Below are 25,492 nucleotides of genomic sequence, written 5' to 3' on the forward strand. Positions count from 1 at the left end.
AAATCCACCTGCCTCTGCCTCCCAAGTACTGGGATTAAAGGCGTGTGCCACCACCGTAGATTTTCTTACTGAGAGAAAACCAAAGCCTTTTTCTATGAAAAAGAAAAAATTGAAAGAATGAAGATTCAGGGTTAAGCTGCCACTGTGTGAAGACTAAAGTGTTATCATCTCTCGGATTGACCTGAAATTTGTGATTTCTTCAGGTTCTCTCCTAAAGACTCTCAAAGCTGAACTAATTAAGTGTATTTTCATTGTAGAAGTAATTTGACTATGGTAATAATTAGACTATGGTGACAGAAATGACTATTTTAAGTCTGTTTAAGTCTCTTGGGAATGGATATCTCTAGGATTAACTCCGGGCATATAATAAGCAATTTAAGGTCAGTGTCATTTCCATTAATACCAGTAACAGTGGTTCAAATTAAGAATCTTTCCTTGTAAAGATGTGGCAGAATTTATTTTTTACAGAATTTATTTTTACTTAAATGTTTTTAAAAATATATTTATATATTTTATGTCACCAGAAGAAGGAATCAGATACCATGGGACTATAGACACCTATAGAAGGTTGTGAGCCACCGTGTCGGTGCTGGGAGTTGAACTCAGGACCTCTGGAAGAGCAGCCAGTTCTCTTAACTGCTGAGTGATCCCTCTAACCCGATGTGGCAGAATTTTAATTTTCAATAATTCATAGTGACTGTTGTGATAATTAGGTATTTGTGATATGTTACTGCCCGTGGTTCATCTACATCTGGAACTGAAAGACTGGCAATATGTAATTTAGAAGGCAGCCTGACCCAGGAGATACCCATGAGTAACCTGGGCTAGGAGGATGCTGAAGATGAGCCAGGGCTGACTTCAGGCTGGGAATTCTGCCTTACCTTCCTGAGGGTCAGAGCCCAGGTCAGACCATCTTCCAAAGCGTGTTCTGTGCACACAGGTGTCTGATCATTGGTGTGTGAGGATGTGACGGGGGGACCACAGGGCTTCCCTGATAGCTCTGTACTTGTCTTCATCCCCATCTCTGCCAGGATACCTGAGCACAGCAAAGCTGAAGCCAAGCGCCATTGTTCTGTGTGCTAAGAAGTCCTGAGTTCAACACATCCCTGGGGCAGCCCCCTGGACTTGTTAGCCATAGTTGGTAGGATAAGGGATCCAGGCAGAGCAAAAGTTGGGAAAGGCTTGGAAGTCAGTCGGAGACTTTAGCTTGCTGCTAACTTCATGTTCAGATATGCACCCCTCATATTCATGGGGTACTTTCCCTGAGCTGTGTGCTCTCACCTACTGGGTGGGGTATGCAGGCTACCTGCTGCTGTCAGCTAGATGGCTAACTCTGTTTACTATACAAGAATGTTAAGCCCCAAGGAAGTCCGTTATGTAACCTGGCCGGATCTGAAGAACAGTTTGTGGGTGCACTATTTAAATGGACCTTCTTTCCTCCTGCTGTTCCCATCCTACCTCAGCCAACCTAGGCAGAGAAACAAGAAACTGCATCTAACAGTCCTCTGCTAACGTGGTATGTGGTATCGATAGAGTCTATACAGTTTAGGGCTTGACATCTGCCAGCAGGAGGTGGACAGTATTAGCATAAAGTCACACCCTGCTGAGCCAATTCCACTTTAACTTGATTTTTAATAGTATTTCTTTGACTGAGTTCCTCAGGAGACAGAAGCCTCCTTCAAGGACTGAGAGGGCCATAAACCAGGGAACCCAGGAGCCTCAGGGTTACCACTCAGGCCCTCCCTGCTAGCTTCTGCTTTTCTATACTGCTGTGCTTTCCAAAACCAGTTGCCTCTGACTCTCTAGGCCTTGATCCCTTTTTAAAAGTCCCCTGTATTTAATCCCCTCTTAAGCTCTGTGTGATGAGAGATTACCTCTCCTCCCCTCCTGCCCCACCCCCCACTGTACTTCCCTCCTGGCCAGTCTCCTGGCAGCGTGACTTCCTGTAATACTGTAAAAGCCACATCTGTCTGCACACTTGCCTTTGCCAATCCCCTGTCCTTGCTCATCATCTAATCTCTTTCTCCATCTCCTTGTTTGATGTTTAGACTTCATCCACACTTAATGTCTGTTTGCATGAATGCATACACACACACACACACACACACACATACACACACACACACACAGACACACACACACATACACACACACACACGCACACATACATTATAGGCTGTATATGAGGGAGAGCATGTGGTTCTTACCTCTCTCAGATTGTATGGCCTTGCTTAACATCATACTTTGCAGATCATCAATTTTCTCTGCAAGTTTCATGATATATCATCACCACTGGGTATATAACCAATAGAGTATGTATTCTCCCACAGAGGCACATGAGCACCCATATTTATTGCTGCTGTATTTATGATGGCAAGGAAGTGGACTAGTCTAGGTGTCTGTCAACCGATGAATGGATTAAAAAAAATCAAAACGAAACGAAACATGGGCATATTTACTGAGGGGTCACTACAACAGTGGCTATTTGGACATTGGGGTATGGGGAAGACACCTGAGAAGGCACTTGCTCTCTGAGAGGCTGTAATTCACCTGGGTAGACATGAGAATGCCTTGCTCCTGCACTAGGTGTTAGGCTGTATGCTACAGCACACAGAGGAATGAAACCTGTGCGTGTGGAAGGACTCAGAGGCCGAGAAGAGAAATATTGTAAACTGGAGAAATGCTAAGGAATTTCAGCCTTACAGGCTTCTGTGTTAGTAGAGAAATATTCAAGGAAACATAGTCTAAACCCCAATAGTATAATAAATAATAATAAGAAAAATAAGCATTATTTATATAGCATATTATTATAGTATGGCATATATTTTTATGATTAATAGTATAATTATTATTACTATTATCACTTGTGCTAGGGATCAAACTCAGGGTCTCATTATACTAGAGAAGTGTTTTACCATGGTGTAGTATCATTAATCATTAATTTTCTTTAATCATTTAATTTTTTTTATCTATTTTTTTATGTATTGGTTTTGTCTACATGTATGTCTGTGTATCATGTGCACTCAGTGCCCTCAGAGGTCAGAAGGGCATTGGATCCCCTGGTTCAGAGCTATAGTTATGAACTGTTGTGTGGGTGCTGGGAATTGAACCCTTCATAAGTCAGCCTTGTCACCCCTCCTCTAATTCTGCATCTTATACCCCAGAACCTTTTCTGGTCAGGGCAATCTCAGGGCTTTTGAATCAAAAGGTAGTAAGAGAGGCTGGCAATAATGACTCAGTCTCAGTCCAGATTCATAATGCTACAGTGAAGTTTATTTGTTTTTTTTTTAAGATATATTTATTATGTATATGGCTACACTGTAGCTGTACAGATGGTTGTAAGCCTTCATGTGGTTGCTGAGAATTGGACTTAGGACTTCTGCTCACTCCAGTCAACCCCACTCACTCAGGCCCAAAGATTTATTTATTATAAATAAGTACACTGTAGTTGTCTTCAGATGCACCAGAAGAGGGTGTCAGATCTCATTACTGCTGGTTGTGAGCCAATATGTGGTTGCTGGAATTTGAACTCAGGACCTTTGGAAGAGCAGTCAGTGTTCTTACCGGCTGAGCCATCTCACCAGCCCAGGGAAGTTTAAAATGTACATTCCTAGCCAAGTGTGGGGGTGCACACATGGAATCCTGGAGCATGGGTAGTAGAGGCAGGGGAGTCAGAAGTTCAAGGCTAGCCTTAGGTGTATAATGAAATCAGGGCTAATCTGGGCTGTATGAGATCCTATATCAAGGAAAGGCAGAGAGAGAGAGGGAGAGACAGAGACAGAGACATCGATTGATTGATCCAAAGTAAATGGCAGAGCTGAAATTGCTACCTTGTATGAGTCAGGCGGTGGGAACCTGGAGAACAAAGGAGGATTGGAGGAATCTTCTGAGAGGAGGCCACCTTTGAATCGGATATGGAGGAGAAGGGGGTTTGGGGGTTGTGTAGAGAGAGTTAGAAGCAAAAATAACACAAGGGTGCTTTCAGAATACTCTAAATACCCCTGTAACCAAGCTGGGGAGCAGGATGTGGGGAAGGTTGTGAGAAGCGGATGGAATTAGAATCTGGGGGCAGATCATAATAGGTTTGTGTATCCCTGGGCTTTGAGGGGATGTGTATCTGACGGTTACAGGTACAGCCAAGGAGAAACCAGCCCACACGCAGTTAGAAGAAACTCCAGTAGAGAAAGGAGTGGGCAGTAATAGAGACAAAGAGACCACCACAGCAAATGGCTTAATGTGTGATTTCAGTCCTGGAATTAGCAGAACCTCTAGTCTTTATGTGAATACTGTCACGTAAAGCATTCTTTGACTAGAAACACAGATAGAGAAGTCCACAGATAAAGACAAAACAATTGGCACCAGGAGCTAGGGAGATGGCTTGTAAGTATAGGGTCCTAAATTTGGATCCCCAGTAGCTACATAAACAGTGAGTGTGGCAATAGCCTGTCACCTTAGCTGGAGTGGTATAGAGACAGGTCACCACCTGCTCGGGGTTTGCCACCAGCCAACCTAGCCAAACTGGTGAGCTACAGATTCAGTAAGAGACTCTGTCTTAAAAATAAGGTGGAGAACAACAGAGAAAGACAGCTGCTGTTGACTCTGCACATGTACACACACACACACACACACACACACACACACACACACACAGAGAGAGAGACACACACAGGGTTGAACAGCTCCTTCTGTGTGTCAGCTCACAGTCTGTTCTTTATCTGCCATCTTGAAGCAGATGGAAGTAGAAGGCTTCATTTCTCATCGGCCCCTAACAGTGACAGATCTGATAGGGAAACATGTCTGTCAGAGGCTCACTGATCTGAGACCCAGTGAGCAGACAGAGATTGTGACTCCTGTTAACTCAGTGACTTAGTCTTCCTGAGAGTCAAGTTTAATGTGTCCCAGCAACTCTTTTGTCCCGGTTGTGTTGGATTGAGTACAGATTTCTTTAATGGAAGATACATTTGAAGCCAAAATATACCCACTGCCTGAACCTCGAATATTGAGTTTGGTCTGGCTTCTCTTTCTCCCTAGGTACAGACCCATTTATGGAAGCAGATTTCTATATACAAGCTGAAACCAGTTTTACTTCACTCTGTGCACTTTCTACATTTGGGCCATCACAGGTAGGGGCTGCAGAAAATATTTTCAGTGTCCAGTTAGAGAGCAGCTATCCTTTGAGTACCGGATCCAGGCGGTGCTGTCAGAGAGGACAGAACAAGGACCGTTTGAAAGTAACCTAGTAACCATGCTTATCTCTCTGAGCACAGCTGCCAGACGTCCTTCAGTGTGCCTACACCTCTGGCCATCGAGGTATGATTGCTAGTATGTGCAAGGAAGCAGTCATTTAGAAAGCCGCCCGGAGTAAACGGTGGAGCCGGAACAGAAGCCCTGGTATCTACCTGCAGAGCTCTAGTCTTCGTTTCCGTTCCCTGCTCTTTCAAATCGGAGCACTTGGTGATTTACTGCAGGGTCTCGGGGGGAGGGGGGGCGGGAAAGGAGAGAAGAGTCTGGGATGAGGGAACCAGGCTGACAGATGAAGCCTGCAGCCCGTTATCAAGCTGGGGACACAAGAAAAGGAAGAGGTTTGGAAGGAAGGATGTTGAGAGGGAACATCCAAGGAAGATGTCTGTCGAGTGGCTTGGGTGTTTAAATATAGTGCTGTAGGAAGAGTGAATGAGGCTGAAGAAGTAGACATGGAGAGACCTATTACTAGGCAGTGAGGAGGAGGGAGAGGAGGAGGAGGAGGAGGAGGAGGAAGAGGAGAAAAAGGAGGAAGAGGAGGAAGAGGAGGAGGAGGAGAGGAAAATTTGTAGAGAAGAGAGCCAAGAACTTCCAGGTCCTGCAAAGTTTCTCTTACAGGTCCCTGTGAGAGAAGATCCCTTCAGTGAAAGAAAAGAGTGTCCCCGGGTGGTAGGAGGACAGAGCTGGTTATAGATACTAAGGAAGGCGTACCATTGATGGTGGAGATGGTCATGCCTAATGGGATGGAGGAACTGTATAAGGTGGGAGCTAAAAGGATATCGTTGAGCCTGGATCAGGGTAAAAGCAGCTGCTACACCAGGAGGACCAAACAATAGCTTCTCACAAAACTAAACCATGCTGTGTGGTATAAGGGGTTTTGTACTCCCTAGTGTTCCCCGAGTGAGATGAACACCCTGCATCATGTTTACAGAAGCTTCATGCAGAGCAGTCAAACTTTGGAGGAACCCAAAATGCCCTTTAATAGACGGAGTAGCAAACACTGGTACATCCATATAATGGAGTATTATTCACTACTGAAAAGAAGTTGGCTATCAAACCATGAAACTATACGGGAGATGGACCTTAAATGGCTATTGCTAGTAGAAAGTATGGCTACTTTCTACTGTCTGAAAAGGCAACAGAGCTGGAAGCAGACAGTGGCATTATGGGAAAGACAAAGCTGTACAGACCTTGGAGAACAAGTGGTTTTTAGGGAATGGAGCTATTCTGTATCCCTTAACTGCAGACGCGAGTATGGGACATTGGTCAAAGTTTCTCACTGAGCTCTGTGACAGAAAAGGAGCAGTGTAAAAGGCTGAGCCCTATTGGAAATCAGGGGCTGGTCTCTGATTTGCAGAGATCCACCTGCCTTTGCTGGCATGAAAGGCAAAATAACTGCAAAGAAGAAAGAAAGAAAGCTGTGAGCATATCACCGCGAGCAAAGGCAAGCCTGCTGTTAAGGAGGAATGCCCATGCTCCAAGGAGAGCCAACACCTCACTGTCCTGCCTGCCAACTCTCCTGCACCAGGCGGGGCAGTTCCCATGACAAATGCCATCTCCCAATTTCCCCGGTATCATCTTTGGCCATTGCCGTTAAATTAAAAGCTCTGGTGGCAGTTGCCACTTTCTCCTTGTCAGTAATTCTGCATCTTTCAGAACCAGCCTTACCCCTGCTGGCTCCTCTTACTGCCTGTGTCTGCATTGGCCCCACCTCTAACACTTGGCTGGGCGCTTTCCCTTAGCCACTGAAGAGGAGTGATTTCCCTCCCAGTGTCTGCTGTCCTCTTTGCTGTTACAGTCAATAGATAAATACGAAGAAAAACATCAGAAAGTAAATAAAAAGCCAAACAATTGACCAAAGCTCTAAAGGGAGGCAATTGTGATTCGGGCATGTGCATGCTCTTGGGAGGTTTTGTTGGTTCGGGTGCATTCCTGTTTTTTGTCTTGAGCATCTGTTGGTTTACCCAGAAGGGTTTCAGGGTGGCAGCTCCCAGTGGCTGTGGTGTAGGCCAGCTCTTATGTGCTAATGGGTATCACTAAGGATGGTCTCTAGCTCGGTAACTCTTCTGGTCCCAAGAGCTATGGTCCTCTGTTGTGTGAGGAAGGAGAGGGAAGACTCAGTATATCTTACTTCTGTTTTCTCTGAGGGTTGGAGCCATGACCTGCTTCATCTGGAAAGGATAGATTATCTAGGTGACGTGTCTTCTCATCCTTATAAAATCCGTAGGTCCCGTAGGTCCCGTAGCAACCGGCTATTAGTTTTTCTATCATTTATATAATGGACAATAAAGGCCAGCTATATTCTTTGCACAATGAGAGGCACTGCAGATGCTAGATGATCAGAACAGGGCTCAGCTTGAGGTATGGAGACCAGCTCGAGCCATATAGCATTTTTCACAAGGGATGTTGTAGAGTCCCCTTGGGCCACTGTCACAGTGTAGCCTGAAGGGCAAATCCACATGAGTTTATCTTCCTTCAGTTCTAGAGGCTAAAGGGTATAGATCAAAGTCTAGCAGGATTCAGTTTCTCATGGAGACTCTTCTGCAACTGCAGGTGGCTATTTTTCCACATTGTCCCTGTGGCCTTTCACCAGGAAGTGAGGGAAAGAGAGTACATTTGGCATTTCTGATTTTTTGATGTCTCTCCTATAACAACACTATCCCATCATGTCCTAATTTCATTTTAATTGCCACTGGTTTTCAGTGACAATTACAGTGGGGCTTTGGGTTTGGTCCACTGCAAGAACCTCAGAGAGCTGCTGGTGACATGGCCACAGCATCTTGTTTGCTGTGGTAGATGGCATCTGTAGGGACGGCAATGGACTGAGTTTTGAGCACAGGTAAAGCCATCTACTATGTGATGGGCAAGTGCAGCCCCATGGGAGGTGCTGGTGGTCTCCAGTAAGCAATCACCCTTCAGGAGACTAGGAGGTCACTAAGTACAGCTCTGTTTCACCAAGCTAATGAGCTTTACCTCTAAGCAGCTTTTTTTAAAAAGTGTTTCGTGGATAATATACACGTGTCACCCCGAAGTGGAAACTTAAGGGTTCTTTGGAAAGTCGGTTGTGTTGATGGTGTTTTGCTGGAGCAGACACGTGAAGAAGTGGGTTTTTTTTTTTTTTTGAAGTGGACACAGGTGAAAGGATGTTCTGCTAAAGCAAGCACATGAAAGGACACGGGATGAAGGATTCCTCACTAAAGACACGCATGTATTGGTCCCCCTTACAATGCACTCCAGAGAGAAATGCACCAAAAAAAATCTGTGGTGGGGTGTTGTGGCTCCTGGCTGCTTCTGAGGACTCTACTGAACTGGACTGCTGGTGTACATCCGTGAAGTGTTTTTGGATGGATCAAGCTGCCTCTGCTGACCTATAAACTGAACTGCCGACTTCCTGACAACACAGATGGGATTTGTTCCAAAGAAGCATTTCTAAGCCGGGTGGTGGTGGCACACGCCTTTAATCCCAGCACTTGGGAGGCAGAGGCAGGTGGATTTCTGAGTTCGAGGCCAGCCTGGCCTACAGAGTGAGTTCCAGGACAGCCAGAGCTATACAGAGAAACCCTATCTCGAAAATACCAAAAAAAACCCAAACAAACAAAAAAAGAAGCATTTCTAAACAGGTCCACTTCCCCTGTATCTTTCTTTTCTACTACCTCTGTTGGGTGACGGGCTAGAAGGGAGGTTAAAGTGTTTAAGAACCATCATTAAAAATTAGGGTTTGAGGGCTGGTGAGATGGCTCAGTGGTTAAGAGCACCAACTGCTTTTCTGAAGGTCCTGAGTGCAAAATCCCAGCAACCACATGGTGGCTCACAACCATCCCTAATGAGATTTGATGCCTCTTCTGGTACATCTGAAGACAGCTGCAGTGTACTTACAAATAACAATAAATAAATCTTTAAAAAAAAAATTAGGGTTTGGGTAGTTCCTAGCCATGCAGCTCCTCCCACTTCCCTCAGTTGGTCTGTGTCCTCCCCCTGGAGCATGAGTGGCCTGTGCGTCTACAGCACGTCAGTCACCGGCTCTTGTGAAATCAAGTCCCAGCAGAGTGAGGTGACCCATATCCTAGATGGGAAGAGGATCCAATACCAGCTAGTGGACATCTCCCGGGATAACGCCCTTTGAGATGAGAAGCGAGCCTTGGCTGACAACCCCAAAGCTACTCTACCTCAGATTGTCAGTGGGAACCACTACTGTGGGGACTATGAACTCTTTGTGGAGGCCGTGGAGCAGAACACACTGCAAGAGTTCCTGAAGCTGGCCTGAGTCAGGATGGCCACAGTCCCTGCCCAGCTCTTCACCAGACCTTGGAACCAACTCCTCATCATTCCTAATCTTCTGACCTTGGAGTCCCTCCCTGCAAACCCAGACCCTTTCTGTAGCCTCCTCTTCCTCCTTCAGAGGCAACATTCCTTATTCACCAACTAGTCTCAAAAGATTGTCTTAAACCCTGATGTTAGCTGTCCCTAGTCAGACCTCAGGGCATCCTCTCTTCCTGGCCCTGCCTGATGAGCATTTCTGTTGCTTCCATCAGCCAGAGCTCTGCCAAAGGCCCTGCATCCCCATCCTAGGAGCATCCTAGAAACAATTAAATGCCCATTCCAATGGAAAAAGAAAAAAATTAGGGTTTGAAAACATTAAAGTTACATCACCCAACTTCTATAGCAAGAGCTTCTTTGTCTCTTGCCAAGGTGGCTAGCAGATTCAGTAACCATCGGGCTTGCCTGTCCTTGCAACAGTTCAAGAAACAGTTGTCCCTCTTGCTTCACAGTGGTGCAGTGACGTATGAGATGAGGCCTGAAGAGCAGCCTCTTTGCTCTGCCGCCTCCTTTATGCCGAGAACCTTCTGCAAGCAGCAGTCTGTCCCCGCACCTGAGCTTATGGCCTCAGGAGGAGGAACTCTCGGGGTTCTTTGAGACAATGGACTTTAAACTGGTTGCTTTGTTTCTGGCACCTGGTCTTTTGGGTCTTCGTTGTGACTTAGCAGTGGCCAGGTTAATAATTTCTTCAAAGTGGGAATCCAGTTATGTTCATTTTTGTTATAATCTCACATAGCCCCCAGTGGTGATTGCAGTAGTAGGGTTCTGATTGTTTTTGGATGAACTGGTATGAAAATTATATATATGTGTGTGTGTGTATATATATATATATATATATATATACATATATATATATATATATATATACACACACACAGAAATAAAAGGGAAAGACAGTGTTATTGTCTCTTGGCAGGTGTTCCCCTGGTATATTTCCACATTTATGCAGTGCATAGGCCAGAGTCCACAGTCTGACCTTTTTGTGCCATAGGGCAGAAGCTGGCCCTGTGACCACAGGAGGCCAGCTGCTGTTCTCAGAGGAATGGGGGTGAGGTATGAGACTGGATGGTGCTCAGAGGATTTGTGGCCAAATTATTCTCCCCTTTCTAATCCTTTCTTCATGTGGGAAATGTCTCGTCTGGGCTTAAGTCAAAAAGAAAGCCTGTGCCTCCAGTAGAAAGTCGCTGTTGCCTGAGGAAGTGGCCAGAAGGCACACCTGCGATGCCTAGCAGAGTGGGTGCACCTGCTTCTGCTTCAGAAGGGGCTCACCACTTCCCCCCCCACACACACACACCCTGCTTCCTTGCACACACTGTGGAGGAGTTCACCAGCAGATTGGGTTTACAGACATCTCAGTGGCTACTCCTCAGCCAAACCCCGTCTGTGGGGCTGATGCTGTAGTCCCTGTATGGGACTCTGCTCAAGCCGCTTGTGTCTGGGTCGCTCACTGTGCAAGATGCTAGCATTTCCCAAGCTGTTCCTGTGAGGACAGCGGGTTGTCCTCTTATCCTTTCCCGTTTGCTCCCGTTCACACCAGGCTGCAAACTTCGCCTCTCTCATCAGAGCATCCCTCTGAAGCACTCTGCTCAGCTGTGAATCGCTCTGACTCTTGTTGGGCAGGGTTACAGGTCCTCCGCTTGTAAGAGAGCTCACTCACACACACACACACACACACACACACACACACACACACACACACAATCAGACTCTCAGTGGCAACAGAGCAGCATCTGGAGCTGAATGGATGCCTTAATGGGTTGGTGAGACAGCGATCGTCGGCAGGCGAAGCTAAGGAAGGAGGCTTACAATTGCTGTAGGTGAATCTGAGCCACCGGGAGCAGCAGCCCCAGGAAGCTGATGATCTCTCCGGGAAAGAATTGACTGCGTTTCCAGAAAGAACACAGAGGATAGCTCCATGTGTGAGTAATCTCTCCGGTGGGAAAAAGCTAGTTATTCTAAGTCTGTGTGCTCTCTAACCACAGCTCCGGTGGGCTCTGCACAATGCCTGGCTAGGACTTTTCTTTGAAAGGCTTGTTTAGAGTACTGTATTGGGAGGAGATGAAATGTGGTGGCTTTCAGATATTGATCGGCACCAGGAGAGTTGGTTGTAAATCCACAATTAAGAAGAAAAAGCAAACCTCATAGACCCTTTGTCATCCACAGCAAAACAGCAAAACAACAAAAGAAATTGCCGGCCGGGGAGCAGTGAATGCAGAATGGATAGGCCTGGGAGGGGAGGAGGCCATGGGTCTTAGGGGCCCACCGCCACGGCTTGTGGTGTACTCTCTGGACTTACTGTGCTCTCTGCTCCCTTCCTGCCTGAAGAACAGGTAGCAAGTTTGCCTTTAAGCTTTTCCCTCCAGAGCACAGTGAAAACAAATACTGTGACAAAGAGTGTGATTGACAGGTGCGAGACAGACAGATTGCTCACTTCCAGCAACAAGGCTCTCTTGAATGGTGGCTATCTTCCTGGAAGAGGAAGCTCAGATTTTATGAGAGGCCAAAGCTGCGACAGCCAGAGCACCCAACAGGTTAGCCGTGGAGTCTAACTCACAGCCTGCGGAGTGGTCACACCCTTCTATTTCCTTCCCTCTCTGGGGATTCTCCATCCTTCCCTATCCCTGCCTGCCTCCATCTGGCCTAGTTTGCTGGTTCCCAGACAGGGAGCAGAGCATCCTCTCACTCCAAGTGAGGTCTGGAGGGGAATCGGGAAGAGAGGAGACTCGGCACCTGTGATCCTGGGCACCTGCCCTTTGTGTCAAGCGTCGGCCGGTGTAGGTCCTAACAGGGAGGCGATCCCTGCACTGAAATCGAGAATGACTTTGAGATGTCCAAGTGTGAGGGGACGGTGTTAGCTGCAGATAAGAACTGATAACCCGGGGTGGTGTTACTGCTGCTCATCTTGCAAGCAGGTTTCTGTGCAAGGATGCTGATGTCGATGGGGTATATTGAAGATGTGTTGTAAAAGACCACTGTCCTGGTGGGGGTGTGGGTTGTAAGTAAAGAGGGTCCTTATGTAGCCGCAACAGAAAAACACAACATGTCATTGTTGGTTGATGGACATCTTCTCATCCGTGGGGTGTTTTTATGTTCTTGTTCTTGTTTTTGTTTTTTAATAGTGATGGTAGCTGTGCATGCAAAGGGCCGTTTACCTGGTAATTATCTAAATGAAGCTATCTCAGCCTGCAGCTGTAACCCTAAGAACTTCTGGCTTTAGTCTCATTATCTGAGAGGCTGCATCTGTTGCATGACACTGCTGTCTGGGATGGGAGTGGCAAGCAGTCTATCAGAAAGAAGGTGGTTGGGCCTCTGTCTGTTGCTAAGGGGGCTAGACCACTGTGAGAATGGGGCGAGTGGGGGACAGTGCAGCTGAGCTCCTCGCTAATGGATGATGAAGAAACCGGTATGAAGCTGGCCATCTTTGACTCAGGTACCCCTTGCAAGAAGGGCTCTGGGAGGGAGAGGGTACAGGTAAAGCCAAGTGCATAGAGATAGCAAATGGGTAGATAGAGGGAGCCACCTGCAGAGGGGAGGGAGATCTTTGGGGAGCTGGTGGCTAATGCTGTATGGTTTTCTGCACTTGGCACAGAGTAGTTTTGCGGTGTTTGAGTTGGAGGAGCAACAAATCAGTGTAGTTTGTGTGAATAGGATGTAGCGTCCCCCCGCACCCCAATAAGAGGAAACAGTCCATCCTGTGTTCATAAAGACAAGCCTCCTTTGCATGGTGTGCGTGTGTGTGTGCGCACATGTGTGTGTGTGTGTGTGTACGTACACGTGTTGTTTGTGTGCCTGTGTGTGGCAGAGGCGGACAGGTAGGAGATAAGCCCCAATGTATTCTGTGTGGCATTGGGCCTTCCAAAGGCGTTTCTAGCTGTTTCCCTCACTGCTCTGAGTGTTAACTCTGGGAATGTAACTTTGCAACGGCACACTTGCCTGGCATGTGGAAGGCCCTGGGTTCGATTTCCAGCACAGGAAGGGGAAATGCACATCTCAGGGCTGACTAGCCCGGGCTCGGTACTTCCGGTGACCTGGTGATTGAGAGTAGACTGGCCTTGCCGCAGTTCCTTTCTCCCTTTATTATCTTTTGCCCATATTGGGGGCAACAAATGGAGAACACTGTAAAATGTGATGATAGAGCTTGGAGTAGTTAAGAATTACCTTTCTAAAATTACAGTGTTTATATCTGGCTAGATTTCTTTCTTATAATGAAATGGTCAGGCTCTGCTCTTGTGTGTGAGACTCTACCTGAGGTTGAATGGTTATCAAGTTTCTGGAAGCAACTGTAAAAGATGCCAGTATGTTCCTGATCCCCAAAACATGATCTAATCTGAAGAGAGTGGTTTCTCTCTCTCTCTCTCTCTCTCTCTCTCTCTCTCTCTCTGTGTGTGTGTGTGTGTGTGTGTGTGTGTGTGCATACGTACAACATGGTGCCCATTTAGATGTCAGAGGCCAGCTTGCTGGACTCTGTTCTCTTTCCATTGTGTGGGTACAGGAACTGAGCTCAGGTTCTCAGACTTTGCAGCAAGTCCCTATCTCTGAGCCATCTCCCTGGCCACTACAAACATGTTTTAAACCCAGAGACTCCCTCTTCCTCCCCCTGCCTCAGAGCTGAAGTCAGTAGCCCTGACTTGGTTTGTTCTAAAGATATTACCAGGGCTGCTTGAGCCAAGTCCAGAGTTGCGTTAAGGCTCTGCCCTAAGTGGTCTGGCGCATTTATTTTTCTCCTGTTAAGCACGGGGTTGGGGGAATGTCTGTGGAGGGGGTTTTTCCTAAACCAGCAGTGCTAGAGCTGCCTGCGCTGAGTGAGACATCAACCTCTTTATGTGGGAAGTGGTTCATCAGTTCAGAACTGGGGTCCACCCTGGGCTGTACCCAGTTCTCTCTCTGTTCCATAATGCAGGAGACTTTGCAGAAAGTAAAAGCAGAAAACATGAATGAAATCATGTTTGCTGGGGGTAGGGATGGGGGTGGGGGTGTCTCCTCAGAGAGACACGCCGCCTATCGTGGTCTCTTAGTACATGTGAGCCATAGTGGATTCTTAGGAACCTGGCCCTCAAGACTGTGGTCGATCTTACATAGTACATAACCAGGAGGTAGCTAGGAGGTTATATCAGGACCCCTCTTTTAAAAAATTAATTAAAATAGAATTGTGTCATTTTCCCACCTCTCCTCCCTCCACCCCGTCTTATATCAGGCCTCTTTACCCAGGGTAGAACCGCAGCCTCCCAGTTCTGCCCATCTTGTCTCCACAATGGTCCCAAGGAGGGAGAAGTGGAGAGGTTGGCACACTCTGCTTCCTTCCACTCTGAAATGCTGTGGAAGTGAGCTTCTGGCTTCCTGTGTTCTTAGCTTCCCTCCCCTGGGCTGTGCAGCTGAGGAACACCCTGAGGTCAGCAGAGGGGTTGTCTGTCTGTCCTCTCCTGCTGAGTGGCACTGATGGCCGCTTTGTTTTGTGACCCCCCCCCCCAGGACCTGAAGATGGAGTAGTGACAAAGGCATCCCCCATGATTCTGAGCACCTTTTGCTGTGGACTCCAGCCCCAGCCAGAGGCTGCATGTGGAGCTGAAGAAACAGATCTACTGCTTTCCTGAGAGCCCCCTTTCTCTCCTAATTCATGAGCCAGCAGGATGCGGTCGCTGCGCTTTCAGAACGCCTGCTCATAGCTGCGTACAAAGGCCAAACAGAGAATGTGGTTCAGCTCATCAACAAGGGTGCCAAGGTAGCGGTTACCAAGGTAACACAGAAAAATGCCATAGCTCTTCTCTGGGAATAGCTTACTTCTTGTTGCCTGCGGAATTGTTGTTTGGTTCGTAGTTTTAAAAGAACTGGCTTTTGGTAAAGGGAGGAAGGCTTGGGAAGTAACCGGAAGCACTGAAAATGTTTTCAGTGTCATCTTTCAAATGGAGAGTTTGTAATTTGCATTTGACAGCCTTTAAAAAAAAAAAATCACATACCTTTTGCCCACCCACATTTGTAGCCAGTGGACAAGAAGTCTCTTTGGAGAAGGTCCTTCTCAGAGGCTCACTGGACAGTAAGCTGGGGGTGGAGGGTGGTAATCAATTAGGCAGGCCTCCTAGCAAGGTGGCCCAGCCTTTGGTCAGAAAGCCCCCATTGCAGTTTCACTGTCCCATCCAACAGCTTGGACCAGATGCCTGTCATTACTACTGTGGGGCTTTGTGTAAGACATTGCTTATCCCTCATCAACCGACAATAGTGGCAGATCAGGGAACAGTTGATTGAAGGCAGTTTTATAGCAAAACCCCAAGAAAGGTAGGTCCTGGCCAAGTGTCTTTGTGCCAGCCTTTGGGAGATCGTAAGTTTGAGGACATCCTGAGCTACATAGATAGTCTCAAAAACAAGCAAAATATAAAATAAGTCAGGCCCTTGATTGTTGAAGTAATGCTCATCCAAATGTATCCAGCTTCTAGTGCTGCCGTGAGTGCCGTGCAGCCCCCTGGAGAATATCTTCTTCTCATCCTGAAGACATTTCTGTCCAGGTGGAAGTGTACCTTACATCCTTGGTGCCCTGGTCCAAAGCTCTCCTGCCTTCCGCTCCAGAGAGAGCTACGCAGGTGGAGCCACAGTTTCATTTTTTCACACGGTGTCGTCTGTTAATATCTGACGTCTGGGCCAGAGGTTGGTCAGCCGTCAGTCTCGATCCCTCTGAATTGCATGCTGCTCTTGAGAGAGGAAAATCTTGTCCGTTGCCCATGGAACCCCAGAGATCTATAAGTGTAGCCTGAGCCTAGCATCCGAATCCTGAACTGCCACCTCCTGTGGCCAGCCCAGGAGCTGCTACCCATCAAAGGTAGCTGGTAAACCAGGTTTGGATTTGACTCTGCTGTGTTTGCAAATTGTGCGACTATCTTAACTTTTTCTAAGCCTCAGTTTCCTTATCTGTGATACAAGATAATATCAACCTTTCAGGGTTGTTATAATAACAATAACTTAGAGCATTTGCCACATAGGCTGCAATTTCATTTTATTTAAATAGACCTCATCCAATTTTTTTTAATCCACAGCTTTATTGTGGTATATTTTACATGCCCCAAGATTGATCTAATCAGAAATCTCCAGAATACTTACACTATTGTGCAGCCATTCCCACTGCTAGGATTGAGCTGCCACTCTCATTCATATGTTGACAGAACTGGATGAGTCTTTATGATGAGGTGAATGTCCCTGCATGTAGAAACACCAGGGACTAAGTCTTTCTCTCTCTGACTTTCTGGGCCAGAGGTTGGTCAGCTGTCGGTCTCAGTCACTCCTGCATTTGAGTTCCTGCCCCTTGAGCACACAGTGAGAAGTGGTCCTCAGCAAGCTAGAGAAAGAATTCACCAGGACCCATCCATGTTTGTGCCCTCATCTTGGACTTCCTTTGGGAAGATACATTTCTGTTGTGGCAGCCTGAGCAGACCAGTGCAACTGCATTCTGACTTTAGAAAGCTTCAGTCGTCCAGCAAAAGGCTATATATCAATTTACCATCTCCCTAACCTCACCCCAGCTCTCAATGACCATCCATCTCCTTTTTGTTTATGAGTTTTCCTTTCTTAGATATTACAAAGAGATGGAATTATAGGTGACCTGCTTAATTTTATGCCGACTTGATACAAGTTAGAGACATCAGGGGAGGGAGGCTTTATTGGGAAAATGCCTCCATAAGATGGGCTGTAGGTAAGACTGCAGGGCATTTTCTTAATTAGTGATTGATGTAGGAAGGCTCAGCCTATTGTAGGTGGGGGTCATCCCTGGGCTGTGGTCCTGGGTTCTTTAAGAAAGCAGTCTGAGCAAGCCATGCGAGCAAGCCAGTAAGCAGCACCCCTCTGGGGCCTCTGCATCAGCTCGAGTCTCCAGGTTCCTTCCCTGCTTGAGTTCCTGTCCTGACTTCCTTCAGTGATGAACAGTGATATGGAAGCATAAGCCAAATAAACCCTTTTCTCCTAACTTGCTTTTTGATCCTGGTGTTTTGTCACAGCAATAGGAACCCTAACTAGACACACAGTATATGGTCTTCTGTCCTGATTTCCTTCCTGTAGTGTAGAGTTATCAAGAGTTATTCATGTTGCAGTGAATGAGCACTTCGCTCCTTTTTATGGCTGAATAGTGATACATAGTAAGCATACGTAGAAATGCATAGTATGTGCAGGTAGGAAGGTGGAGAGCACAGACACACTAGAAGGGGTGGTTAATGTCCCTGGTTGGGTTCAGGGGGACAGCGTTGCTCAGCATGGTATGCAATTTCAGACTTCAGAACTCTCTATCTCTTGAATTTTCCATTTCCCATTTCAGATTGTGACTGGCCCTAACAATGGGTTATTATAGGGAGTGAGATGGTGGATAAGGGAGGATCACTACTGTCCTTCAGTCAGTTGACTGACGTTTCTGGCTGCTTCTAGTTCAGGGCTGTTATTAAAACTCCACATACACGTTTGTGTAGGCAGAGTTTGCATCTATGGTGGGTGACTATCGGGGAGATTTGCTGAGTCACATAGTAAATATGTTTAACACTGAAAGAAAATGTCATGCCTGGTTTCAAAGTGGGTTTACAATTTCACATTCCAACCAGAATGTTTGCGGGTCCCATTTCCTACTTCACCTATGCTTACTGTACCCTATTGTTTGTTAGAGGTGATATTGTCTCATTACTATAGCCTAGGCTGGCCTTGAACACATGGGCAGCCTTCTGGCCCCCAGCTTTCCAAGCATTGGGATTACAGGTATGAGCCACCATGCCTGGTCATCATTTACTTGTAAATGTACATAATCTTTGACTTACAATGGAGTCATGTCCCCAAAAAACCATCAGAATTTGAAAATATTATAGGGTGAAATGCATTTTCCACACCTACCCTGTTGACCATCTCAGCTTAGTAGGACTGCACACTTGGGATATGTATCCTCTTCCCTCTTCCTGATCATCTAGGAAACTGAGAGTTGTAGCTTGCTGTTGCTCGCCCAGTATCCCAAGATGGTCCTGTATTATATATTCTAGCCTTGGGGAAAGAAAAAAAATCAAAATTCAAAATGATTTCTGGTGAATGTGTAATTTCTTTTTTAAAAAATCAGTGTTGAAGAATCATAAGTTAAATCACTATAAACCAGGGGTCATTTTTATATATCTTTACAAAAGTAAAACTTATGCACACTGGTGGTGGTTGTATATACCTCCAATCCTAGCACTTTGGAAGCAGAGACAGGCCTGGTCAACAGAGGAAAATTCCAAGATAGCCAGGGCTATGCAGAGAAACCCTTCTCTAAAAGAAAAACAAAAAAGGCACAAGGAATCTAAAAGCTGTATTCTGTGTGCATGGGTATTTTGCCTGCACGTGTGTCTGTGTGCTTCCCTGCATGTAGTGCCTTTGGAGGCGACAAGTGGGTGTCAGATCCCCTGGCACTGGAGTTACAGATGGTGGAAGACTCCCATGTGGTGCTGGGAATTGAACAGAAGAGCAGCCAGTGTCATCAAGTCATCTCTCCAGAGCCTGCTAGAGGCATCCCGGTTCCATTTCAGCTGCGTGTCCCTCCCCCTTTCTGCACCTCACTCAAACACAGGGCTCTGGCTTCAACATACTGGAAGGACTCTCAGGAGGTGCCAGTTAGCAGCAGACTTTATTAAAAGAATAACCTAGCCGGGCGGTGGTGGCACACGCCTTTGATCCCAGCACTTGGGAGGCAGAGGCAGGCATATTTCTGAGTTCGAGGCCAGCCTGGTCTGCAGAGTGAGTTCCAGGACAGCCAGAGCTATACAGAGAAACCCTGTCTCAAAACAAAAACAAAAACAAAAACAAACAAACAAAAAAGAATAACCTAGACCTTATGCACATGGTTGAACAGAAAGATGCCCAGGAAAAGAATAAGAGATCTGAATGTGGGTGTGGGCTTCTCAAAGGGGACTGTCCTCAGGTGTCTCCATCCCCTGTAAACTACATGGCTCAGTATCATTACAACAAGGTTTAAAGGTTAAAGATTTTTCTCTTGTAAGCATAACTGTAAACTTTAGGAAGGGTGGTGTTTAGGTTTAGAATGGAAGAATGCCAAAAACTCAATGCTAAAAAATACATCATTTTGGCCCCAGGTAAGCGGTTTATTTACTGTCTTTGACATCTCTGTCTGAGAGATCTTTAGGAGAACATGCCTTGGGGCTCCTCAGCCTCTGAAGCATGCTGACTCTGTCAGCAGGACCAAAGAACCAGGCTAGGCCTGAGGGTCTTTTCCCTTCCCATGTCCCCAAGATGTCTTAAGAAATGACTTTCACATCTCCTAGCTGTTTCTCTCCCAGTCCGCTTGGCTCCACATTCTTAGAGTATATGTGTAATACTAATTGATTGGCCAGCTTAATTTTTTTAAAACTTAGGACAAATAATTTAAGTTTCCAATAGTCACCATGGCAAAAGAGCAGATTCACATCTTAACCATTTGTAGGTGTGAGTTCCGATGTCCCTGTGGCGCAGCAGTTGCCACCAGCCACTTCCAGACTTTTTGTCTCCAAATGGACGCTGTGTTCTCACTAAACAGGGACTCCTCAGTCCCTCCTGAGCACACGGAACTCTTCTCTCTCCTTTGAGACAAGGACTCACAGTGTAGCCCTGACTGACCTGAAACCAACTCCCAGCGTGGCTACGATTGGCCTTGAACTCGGGGCTGCTTTCATGGCCTGTGTCCCCAGATGGAGCCTGTTCCTCTTCTTTGGGTCTCTTTTGTAGTAAGTGCCAGCCCAGTGGCAGCCCCGTGTGCCATCCGGTAGCCATTCTGTTTCCTTCTTGGCTCCTGTTGGCCCTCCACTTGCCACCCTCAGTGGGCCGGCCACTCATGTTCCCTCCTGAACTTCTTGATGATTTTCCAGTTGCCGGTATTAATGCTATAGGAGATGCCTCTTAGAAAATACAAAGGTCGGGGCGGGAGAGATGGCTTAGTGGTTAAGAGCACTGACTGCTCTTCTGGAAGGTCCTGCGTTCAAAACCCAGCAATCACATGGTGGCTCACAACCATCTGTAATGAGATCTGATGCCCTCTTCTGGAGTGTCTGAAGACAGCTACAGTGTATTTACATATAATAAATAAATAAAAAAAAGATACAAAGGTGGCGTTTTCTTTTGAGAAAGCCTTGGTGATATAAATGACCGTGGTCTCTCCAAAGTTACCTCACATAAGAAGTATCTCCACCCAGGGCTTCATTTTATTAGCTTAGCATCCACAGGTATTTTGTTGCCTAGATTGCTAACCCTCTGCATTGCTCCTGACACTAGCTCTGGACCTCAGGCTTCGTGTTGAAAGCATCAAGGAACTGTAGGGTAGGCTACAGTTGTGAAGTTGGGATGCTGTGGTTTTTCTCTTCCTCTATAAGTATCCACATACAGTTATTTGAGAAGAAAATAAAACTTAATTCACAAATGAATATTTATCACCTAATGAAAGTCACTGGCCCTGGAGAATGGAATATGGATTAGATGACTAAGAAACAGAAACCAGCTGGGGGAAGGGGGTGTGCACAGCTGTAACCCCAGCACTCTGAAGATAGCAAGCAGATCGGGGGTTACCACAGACAAGGTGCAGAGAGTGAGAGACCTTGGCCCGGTCAGTCCTAAATGGGATATTTCCATTAAATCTCTCCCCCCAGGGCTCAAGGAACTTGTAGAAGAAGAGGCAGAAAGAGTGTAACAGCCAGAGGAGATGGGGGACACCAAGGACTCGGGCCTTTTAAACACAACAGGGCAGATGCTCAGCATGCACTGCTAAAACAGATGGGGTCTCAGTGCTAAGAGGAAACTTGATGCTATCTCTACCCCAGAAGCTAGCTCCAGTTGACAACCACACAAAAGAAATGTTAGTTTTCTTCAGTGTAGTCTGATGGGAACACAAACCACTCTTAAAGGCAGGCCCCATGCCTAGCAGTAGATGGCCAACTGAAAAAAGGGGAAAAAAAACCTCAGTGATATTTTTAGAGGTTTTTTGTTTGTTTGTGTTGTTTCATGAAATTTGTGCATTTTTTTTTGACCTTTCTGGTCTCTTGCTTATAGATTATGGTTGCCAATTCTGTGGGTTTTTTTTTTTTTTTATGAGCCTTCTGTGTGTGCATGTGTCTCTGCACGTATATATGCTTCTTGTGCTTTTTGTTTTTGTGGTTTTTTTTTTTCTTCTTTTTCTGTTTGTTCTATTCTGGGTTTGTTTGTTTTGTAAGGAGAGAGAAAAATGATGGGCTGGTGGGGAGGAAGTGGGAGGAGATGAGGGAGGAGAAACCGAGAATATATTGTATATTGAAAATGGAAAAAAATTCCATTTTCAACACAGAAAAAGAAAGATCAGATTCAAGGTCATTTTGAGCTTTGCAGTGAGTCTCAACCAAAACAAAAGAAGACACAGAACCCAGAAGGCTGTGCCCAGGGATTTGTCCCAGGGAGCTCCTTAGGGTAGGCCTGATGGGGAGGGGCAGCTGTCAGGGGGGCCGCCTGACAGCCTCTTAAGAAGCTCTGCAGGTGCGTGCTTGTGTGTCTTCCATACAAGTGGACATCTGCAGGTGATACAAAAATCAAGTCACAGAGACAAGATGCCAGCGCTGATGTGGCTGCCTGGGCTTCGGTCCTTGCCCCTAGTTATACCCACGTGACCCCTGCCAGTGGCTTACTCCCACCCTTCCTTGGTGTTACGCCTGTGCATACACTGTATCTATCTGTAGCTTGCTGTCTGTAACAACAATGCGTAGGCATGGTGGTGGGAGGGGCTAGAGGAAGAAGAGTCCACAGAAAGCATTGAGAAGGATGCCTGGTGTATCCCCGCCCAATCTCTCTTTTCTCCTCCCTGTATAATCTTCCTGCGAGTCCTGCTTCCCAAAACCAGGAAATATTTGTGTGTGTTTCCAAAAGTATGTATGCAAGTAAAAGCAGGTCTAAATCACTTAGAAATGTAAATGGGTCCATACTCAGCATAGTGACTCTTTACAGGCTATTAAAGAGCTTTACTGTATGGATGTACTTATTCGGTGAAATGGCCCTGAATGTGCCATTATGTGGTTAGGCCGGAACCATTTGAGCAGCTGCCTCCTGTGGAGGCCAATTATTTGCTGTTCTTCATGGTAGGCTGCGGTGTGCCTACTTGGATGTGTCTTCAGGACGTAGGTGATCTCAACTGAGCAAATTCCTAGAAAATCCCTGGAGCACAATGGGGATCTGTTAAAATGACAGCGATCCCACTAGAGGGACAGACACATAGCTTAACTAGCCTGCAGAGAGATTTGGGGAGTAAGGTAAAGAGACAGAGACTAGGGGATTCCCATGGCAGCTCCAACAAGCTCCCACCGACAGGGAGAGCAAGCTGTTGCAGGCTGTGCCATCTGAACCTGGGGGTGGACTATTCCTGCTTCAGCTTGCTGCTGGTAGTTGCTGGTCCTGGGTTTGCAGGGGTCCTCTGTCTTCATATGGGTTTCTCTCTCTGATTTATTTTAAACCAGGGCGAATACTACCTTTACTTAATTGTTAAGGGCTCAGCCTACTCCGGGTGACGTGATCCTTCACATCTGCAAACGCTGAGTCAAGTCATGATCACAGGCACACAGGACACTAGCTAGACAGAAAGGGGTCAGAGTGGAGGTAACTAGCCGGGAGAGGGCAAGAGAGGAAAGAGTGCCTGAGGATTCCTAGGGTCAGCACTCGGAGTGGCATTATCTGGGTGAAGCGTCGTCGATGAGTGGCTTGCTATCTTTCTTTCTCCTAAAGCTGGGACACCTCTGAGGATGAAGGGCTTTGTTACAGTTTGGGTAAGTCCCCCAGAAACCCATGCTATAAAGATTTGGTCTCTAGTTGTGGCACTGTGAAGAGGTGATGTTAATCCTACTAGGTGAGAAGAAGACCAGTAAGCACCACACATTTTGAGTCAAATTTGAAGCAAGCTTTATTAAATACTGGCCAGGGCGACGCACACTGACCAGGCCCACACCCAGAATTCCTAGAGAATGGCCACGGATTACATTAGTCTGGTACATTAAAAAGGCAAAACTCACAAGACGACATACTTCCTGCCTTCAGCCAAGCATACATCCTGATGTAGTGCCTGCCTGTATACCTCCCATCTGTGCATGGCTGTGTGAGTGCTCATGGGCTCAAGTACATCCTGTGCAGTTTGGGCACTCAATCTTGTTTACAGAAGAAAAAACACACGGCTTGTTATCTTACATGAACAACAGCCCCCAGTATTCCAGAAGGAATTGGGGCTGTGCCATCTGAACTGTGCCCCCAGTATTCCAGAAGGTCATCTGTCCTTGGGCGGGTGGGGCTTATAGATTAGAGACATTTTGTTTTATAGATCTCTTTTTTTTCCGAGACAGGGTTCCTCTGTGTAGCCCTGGCTATCCTGGAACTCATTCTGTAGACCAGGCTGGCCTTAAACTGTTTTATAGATCTCTTAAGCACAGTAATTAAAACTTAAAACATAACTTTAGCCCTCACAGTGGGGTCTGGTAGGAAGTCTTAAGTCATTGGTAACATGCCCCAAGGGGACAATATGCCCCTCACCTTCTTGTCTTTTGTTCACTGGCCACAAGGCAAGTGGTTTCACAGTGTCAGGCTCTGGCCATAATGACCTTTACTACCCAATGATCTCTTCTAACCAGACTGGAATCTTCAAAACAGAGGGTGGGGCTGAAGAGATGGCTCAGCGGTTAGGAGCACTGACTAATCTTCCAAAGGTCCTGAGTTCAATTCCCAGCAACCACATGGTGGTTCACAACCATCTGTAATGGGATCTGATGCCCTCTTCTAGTGTGTCTGAAGACAGCTACAGTATACTCATATAAATAAAATAATCCTAAAAGTCTTTTTAAAAATCTTTAAAAAAGAAAAAAGACAAAACGGAGGGTCAAAATTTACTTTTTTTTTCTTTCTAAGTTGATTATCTGAAGTATTTGTTATAGTAACAGAATACTGACCACTGTAGGTTTCTATTAGTAACTGCACAGACACGGTGTGTGTAAACCAAATTGCCCTAACTTGCAGGCTTGCACGGCCACTCTGTAAGAATGGCCACCTTTTCCAGGTGGGGCTCTGGACCATTTCAGTTCGGGGATTTGTGTTTTGTGATGGGACTTATTTGCAAGACTTGTGTCAGAGCCTTGTTTGCCAGCCTGTTGGCTTGTATTCATTTTCTTGAAGTTTCTGGTCCCCAAGGGTGGGATAGGGTGGGGGTGGAAAGTGGGGACTATGTAGCTATAGGTTGGTGGTCATATAAAATCTTTCATTGAGAGTGTGTGCTAAGTATAGCACACTTTTAGAACTTCAAGAATGTATTTAAGGAAACTTTTACATTTATTTATTTATTGTGTAATTTACATGTATGTGTATCGTGTGTATGTGGAGGTGTGCACAGACTACATGTGTATAAGTAGAAATCAAAGGGTAGCTTTCAGAGAACAATGTTCTTTCCGTGTTGCTTCCATCGATTGAACTTAAGCTATCAGGCTTGGTAAAAAAAATCCTAAGAAGAATTTTAAAATTGTACCTGGTATTGTAGGCATGCAATCCCAGCTATTCAAAATGCTGAGGCAGGAAAGTGGCAAGTTCGGGGCTAACTTGGACTACAGACTAAGTTCAAAGCTAGCCTGGGCACCTTAGTAAGATCTTATTTTAAATTGCAGAGTAAAAACAGGCTGGAGAGATGGTTCAGTGGTTGAGAGCACTGACTGCTTTTCTAAAGGTCCTGAGTTCAATTCCCACCAATAACATGGTGGCTCACAACCATCTGTAATGGGATCTGCCACCCTCTACTGGCATCCAGATCTATATAAAGTACTCATGCATAAAATAAGTAAATTAATTAGTAATCTCTTCATGAATACAGAATAAAAACAGGTCTGGGGAGGGCTCATTTGGAGAATATTTACATGCATGTGACCCTAAATTCAATTCCCAGTACCATCCCTCCCCTACACCAAAAAATCGAATTATT

General features: G+C 46.1%; 1 protein-coding gene and 1 pseudogene across 10 annotated transcripts in view; both read left to right on the forward strand.

Moving 5' to 3' along the window:
* Nucleotides 1-25,492, forward strand: part of Ankrd6 (ankyrin repeat domain 6) — a 144,052-nt gene that overhangs the window by 79,794 nt on the left and 38,766 nt on the right. For 6 of the 10 annotated variants that reach the window (XM_031366441.1, XM_031366437.1, XM_031366438.1 and 3 more), the window contains one exon: nucleotides 15,028-15,292. In XM_031366441.1, the coding sequence (XP_031222301.1) occupies nucleotides 15,173-15,292 (120 nt within the window). In that variant the 5' untranslated portion in view covers nucleotides 15,028-15,172. Of the gene's footprint in view, nucleotides 1-10,439; nucleotides 11,478-11,947; nucleotides 12,090-12,768; nucleotides 12,989-15,027; nucleotides 15,293-25,492 lie in introns of those variants that run through there. The other 4 variants (XM_031366445.1, XM_031366436.1, XM_031366443.1 and 1 more) reach the window with 4 other exon arrangements.
* On the forward strand, nucleotides 9,148-9,793 carry LOC116087993 (annotated as a pseudogene).

This window comes from Mastomys coucha, unplaced genomic scaffold (assembly GCF_008632895.1).
Source record: "Mastomys coucha isolate ucsf_1 unplaced genomic scaffold, UCSF_Mcou_1 pScaffold14, whole genome shotgun sequence".
In the NCBI taxonomy this organism is placed as follows: domain Eukaryota; kingdom Metazoa; phylum Chordata; class Mammalia; order Rodentia; family Muridae; genus Mastomys; species Mastomys coucha.